The sequence below is a fragment of the Mastomys coucha genome, unplaced genomic scaffold, assembly GCF_008632895.1.
Source record: "Mastomys coucha isolate ucsf_1 unplaced genomic scaffold, UCSF_Mcou_1 pScaffold18, whole genome shotgun sequence".
Lineage (NCBI taxonomy): Eukaryota > Metazoa > Chordata > Mammalia > Rodentia > Muridae > Mastomys > Mastomys coucha.
The window spans coordinates 75360878-75366946 of NW_022196900.1; the positions used below are offsets into that span (position 1 = coordinate 75360878).

The 6069-nt window shown below is 50.4% G+C and overlaps 1 protein-coding gene across 2 annotated transcripts in view; it reads left to right on the forward strand.

Annotated features, from left to right (window-relative positions):
* Slc6a9 (solute carrier family 6 member 9) overlaps positions 1-6069 on the forward strand; it is a 36031-nt gene that overhangs the window by 3452 nt on the left and 26510 nt on the right. Inside the window, exon 2 of one of the 2 annotated variants that reach the window (XM_031378385.1) lies at positions 5347-5463. In XM_031378385.1, coding sequence (XP_031234245.1) covers positions 5434-5463 — 30 coding nt within the window. In that variant the 5' untranslated portion in view covers positions 5347-5433. Of the gene's footprint in view, positions 1-5346; positions 5464-6069 lie in introns of those variants that run through there. The other variant, XM_031378386.1, reaches the window with a different exon arrangement.

Here is a 6069-nt window from a genome sequence, read left to right on the forward strand (position 1 = left end):
TTTTTTTAAAAAAGCCTGCATACTGCCCCTGCAGGGAACACACAGGTTTCCAGCAACCATATTGTGGGGCTCCTAACCACCTGTAACTCCAGCTTTAGGGGATCTGCTCCCTCTTCCCTGTACACACATAACTAAGAATACAAATAAATAGATGTTTATAAGTTGGTCCACCTGGTTGCTTCCTGCTCACCCAGAAATCAGGAGCTTGAACGCGGGCACCTTCTCGAGGACACCAGTACGCCAGTACTACACTCAGTACTTCAGCCTTTGAAACCATAACAAAGACAAAGCTTCCCTCTTTAGGGGGGCTCAGTATGCCAGTACTACACTCAGTACTTCAGTCTTTGAAACCATAACAAAGACAAAGCTTCCCTCTTTAGGGGGGCTGCGGGGGGAGGTGATTTGACAACCCCATTTTGGGAAGAGGAAAGTCATAAGTACTAAAGAGCTCTGTGGCCCTCCCAGCATGTGCCTTGGTGGCTCACAGGCAGCCCAAAGCCAGTTTGTCCACTTCAGACCTCCTCTCCTGTCTTTAAACCCGCAGCATCTTGTCTCTGGGACTGCTACCAGCCTCTTCTCACTGCACCAACAGTAGGCAGAGACCCTTCATTTTTTTCTCACCACCTGCAGGAAGTCATTTCATCGCCAAGTTCCATCTCATTACTGTCTAGATCTCTCTTCTCAGTGCCCCCTTTCCTTTTGTCATCAGCTTCACCATCCAAGCCCCTTCCTCTCCGTCAGAGCTCATTCTGGTTCTGGGCGATGGTTTTCTTCCACCACTGCTTCAGTGTTTCCTCACCATTTTATCTACAGTGATCCATATTCTCTCTCTGATATTTAAGTGTGTGTGTGTGTGTGTGTGTGTGTGTGTGTGTGTGTGTGTGTGTGTGCAGTGCCCAAGAAGAAGGCATCAGATCCCTGGGACTGGAATTATAGATGGTTGTGAGCCACCTGTAAGTGAGAAACAGACTCCAGTCCTTCGAAAGAGTAGCCAGTGCTCTTAACCACTGACCCATCTCTCTCTTCTCCCTCCCTTTTGGGTCTTTTACTTGTTTGTTGTGGTTTGTTTTGTTTTTGAGACATTGTTTCTCGGTGTAGCCCTGGCTGTCCTGGAACTCACTCTGTAGACCAGGCTGGCCTTGAACTCAAAGATCCACATCCACCTGCCTCTGCCTTTTAAGTGCTCGGATTAAAGGCACATACCACCACACCTGGCTGTTCCCTATTTTGTTTGTTTGTTTGTTTGTTCTCTTGCTTGCTTGTTTTGAGACAGAGTCTTTCTGTGCTACCCAAGCTGGTCTCATACTGTGGGTGCAGATGACCCTACCTTCTTAGCTTCCTGAGTATCTGAGACTATGGGCAAGCACTACTACACAGAAGGCGTGGTGCTTTCAAGATGCCCCTTCCAGCAATCCACTCTCCTCCCAGCTGTTCTGCCTAAAAGCCTTTAACAGCCACTGGTGGCATCAGGACTCAGATGGACAACCAGACCTGAAAGGTTCTTGCCCTGCTTATCTGTTTTGCCTTCCTCTTGGGCTACCGGAGCTTTGCCAGTTTCATTTTCTCCAGTCACCTCTGCCCTCTTCGCTTCCTGCCCACTGCCAGTTGTCCTTTTACCCAGAGGAGCCTCACCTGCTGTGGAGCGCATACAGAGCCTTCCTCCAGTGCACTGTTTATTCACACCTGTGATTAGTTAGTTTGCCTCTCCACTGCCTTCCCTGGGATGCAGGAAGGCAGAGAGACCTTTGTGTTCTTGGTACCTAGCACAGGTCTGCCCAGAGCAGACCTGCAGTAACTGTACGTGAACAAATGAATGTAGTTGTAGTTAGCCTGAAAATGCCCGCTAAGCAGTTCAGGCCACATACTGTTGGCTGTGTAAAACCCTAGGAGGGGACTGAAACTTTAAGGTTTTAAGAAGACGAATGGATGGAAAAAGAGGGAAATATGGAGAACTTGTAAAATAGACACAGGACACAGAAATTAGGCAGAGACAACCCTACACTCCCCACCCCAGTCTCTTTTTTTTTTTTCTTAGATTTATTTATTTGTTATAGTAAGAATACTGTAGCTATCTTCAGACATCACCAGAAGAGCACATCAGATCTCATTACGGATGGTTGTGAGCCACCATGTGGTTGCTGGGATTTGAACTTGGGACCTTCGGAAGAGCAGTTAGTGCTCTTAACCACTGAGCTATATCTCTCCAGGCCCACCCTCACCCCCCCCCACCCCCAGTCTTAAGGAAATTCTCAGCTACATTATCCAGTCTGAGAAAAGTTAGAGTCAAAGAGGTCAGAAAACACTCCGAATCGTACCTGGTGAGTACCTGAGGCCAAATCTACCCCAGGCCTGTCAAATCTCAGAACTGAAGTCTTCATTACACTGTGACCATGACCTGCTGCTGGACAGTGTTACTCCATGTCCTGGTTGGAGCAGGTCTGGGGAGTCAGAGTGTTCCAGTTCTTCAGCACCTGATGGATGCCTGACATAATGTAGGCATTTGATGAGTGCATTTCCCCCTCTCTCTCCTCTACTATGGCTCCAACCCAGGGCCCCAGCGTACCAATCAAGCCCCAGCGTACCAATCAAGCACTGCCGCTGACCTCTACCCCTAGTTCTCCACTGATTCCTTTTGAGCCATTCCCTGGAAATGGTAAAGGCAGGAGGAGTAACAAAGCCTCATACCCCCTCATTCTTGTGGTGCAGATTAGGTAATCGCTCTTATCCTTGCTGGTACACAAGCCACTGGAGGGCAGGGACTGCTCTGCAGTTGGTACACAGTGCCCCAGTGACTGCCTATGTGTGACCAGCAATGTCTGGTATAACAGTTCTCTCCAGCCTTCCAGGCTAGGGGTTGGCCTCTCTCAGTCTCTTCAACTATAAACCTCAAGAGAAGTGTCAGAGTAGCCCTGTGAGAAGACACCGTGGATGCAGACCGAGGACATTCTCGGTTTACCGAGATTCCCAGAGGACATGACTTCCAGCTCATAACAATATCACCTGCCACAACTGCTGTCATCTTTGTCATTATTGGTCATTATTGGTCCTTGGCAGAAAAAGAGGCAACTTTGGGAAGTCAGGTCTACTTGCCAAAGGGTTGACTGACTGAACAGGACAAAGGTATGATTGCCTTTTGAGGGGCACAGCCCTCTTGTGACTGTCACCAAAAGACCAAAGCCTTAGGCGCACACCTTTGCAAGGCACTGGCTGCTCACTTCCTACCTTGTCCCTGGCCAGAGAAGAGGAAACCAAGCCAGGACAAAGAACCTAATGAGTCAAGGGCTGATTTGTATAAGTAAACAGTGATCTACCTTTCCTCTGGACCTCTGTGACTTCTTATGGGTGAGAGGTGGCCCTTGACAGGTGGCTATGGGTGAGTGAGCAAGTGATTCTGAGTAGACCCTGCCCAGTGAAGGTTGAACCACCTAGACCACCTAACCCCAGGTTTTCCTCCCACGACTCTTTGGAGAGCTCTTCAAAGCTTTCTCTCTCTCTCTCTCTTTTTTTTTTCTTTCTTTTTGGTTTTTCAAGACAGGGTTTCCCTGTGTAGCCCTGACTGTCCTGGAACTCAGAACTGTAGACCAGGTTGGCCTCGAACTCAGAAATCCGCCTGCCTCTGCCTCCCAAGTGCTGGGCATTAAAGGCGTGTGCCACCACCGCCCGGCTCAAGGCTCTCTCAAGGTTGATCCCTTCTGATTGTGGACCTGTTCTGTCCACATCTGGCACTGATGGTCTGAGCTTCGCCATGTGGCTCGCTCCTCCCATTTTCCCTCCCTCCTCTCCAGCTCACCTGTTCACCACATGGCATCTTAGATGCTTCCTATACAATCCCAGGTTGGCAAGACCCTCCTTCCATGACCTCTGACTCACCAGGTCCCCTTCAGTTTAGCTCAAGCTCATACTTGCTAGCTGACCACTGGGCCAGGACCTGGGCACAGAAGAATAAAGGAAACTCAGTCTAAGCCCTCAGGTAACCACTGACTCAGGGCTGATAGGCTTCTGACCTAATGTATGTAACGTGAGATGATAAGGACCTAGTAAAGGTTTGTACAAACCAGAAAGAAAAAAGACGTATCCGCATTCTGCTGGAGAAGTGTTGGGAGGGTCATGGACGGAGAGGAGGTAGCTTTCAGGCCCAGCGGTAGAGGACTTGCAAAGAAAGCACCATTGGAGGGACCGTGTTGTAAAAGCAAGAGGTGTGACTACATCTGGTGTATCCTAGATGACCAGTGACACCACCAAAAGTTCAGCCACCCTCGAGCCCAAGCCGAGTGGCACTAGGGTTGGAGACAAGCTTCGTGGTTGCCTGACTGGGGGGTGCCCCTGATCCAAGCTGAATACCCCCCCCCCCCCGGAAAGGTTGCAACCACTCACACAGATGATGAAGGACTTGGACCCCATCCCAGTTCTCTGTTCATTTTTTTATCTTTTATAGGATTGGGCATCTGGAGAGTCAAAAATAGACCTTTGCCCATTGGGACAGAAAGCCTGGAGAATAAGAGATCTGGAGGGTAGGGCTGAGAAGGCAGTGAGGAAAGGGCTGAACCCCAGGTCATCAGAAGGGAGCTGGATCAGGGATGGCCCAGCAGAGGAAATGGGTACAGAGGGAGGGATGTTAGGTTCTTCTAGGTGGTGTGGGCTCTGTATCATAAGAGGGTTGTATTAGAATCCAATTTCTGTTCAGACCACAATGTCTACAGAGGCCTTGTCTCACAGACACCCACAGGCTTCTGCGGGAATACTGTGAATCCCTAGCTAATAGGCATCCTGGGTCCAGGATCTCTTACCTGGGAAGTCTGCTCTGGATATTGGTGCTGTATCATACTCCGGACCCCATTGCCTGCCTCCTGCCTGGGAATGGCTTGGGTTGTGAAACCATCTCCATCCTCAGAAAGGTGTAAGAAGTGACTCCCACTTCTGCCATGAAGGTCTCTTCAGAGACCCTGCCATTCTGCCCGTCTCTGGTGCTGGAACCTGAATTGTCCTTTCTGCATGTCTGTCCATGGCATTAGTAACTTTTCTATTGTTTATTTCTGATTGTTTATTTGTTTTATCAAGGGTTTCTCTATGTAGCCTTGGCTGTCCTGGAACTCACTCTGTAGACCAGGCTGGCCTTGAACTCAGAAAGCCGCCTACCTCTGCCTCCCAAGTGCTGGGATTAAAGGCAGCCACCACTGCCCGGCCAGTAACTTTTCTAATAAACTTCTTAGTCCCCTAGTGATTCCTCTCAGTCCTACTTATCCCCTCCCCCTAAAACCAAACCAAACCTCTTACATGGTACTTTTTCTGGAGGGCCCAGAGGGCCTGTCTGGTCGAGGGCCTTACCTCACTCTGTTTTCTCCACAGCTCTTGTGGCCTGTTGTCTGAAAGTCACTGAACGAAGGAGTCTTCAAGTGTGGTCCTGGTCTCCAGATCCCCCAACCCACTGCCACCATGGTAGGAAAAGGTGCCAAAGGGATGTTGGTGAGTACAGGCCCAGACTTTAGGGAGGAGGGGGTACTGTAAACACTGGCCTGGGAGACCTCCTGCCAGCTGCTCGCCTTGCCATGGGAGCCTACGAGATTCTACAGGGCCAGGGATCCCAAGTGCCAGGGCTGCCCCAGGCCTGGGCAGACAGCCCCTTACCCAGCAGATTAGACAGTACTGGGCTCCAAGCCTGCAACTGGGCAGGTTCTACCGCAGACCCAGCAAAGGCCTGCCAAGGAGCAGGGGCCATTTATCCCCTCCTGGTCATGAGAAGTACTCTAGAGTGGACGCAGGTTGTCCTGCTGAGAGGACAGTCGAACCCTTGGGATTGTACCTCATGCCCACCCAAGGCTGGCCATGCTCAGACCCTGTCCAGTTTCCACCACTTGTCTGTGGCCTTCTCGCTGCAGGACCTACCTGATGCCTTCCAAGGCTTCTCAGGTGATTGTATCCCTCTACATTCCCTGCCACAGCCCTTCGTTTGCTCGTGACCTTTGGAGCTCAGGAAAGGGTTAAGTCCCTCCACACCCCCACCTTTTGAGATCGTCTAGTTGTACAGCTCCGGTGTCCTGGAGACTCCCTATGTGGATGAGAGCTGCCTGC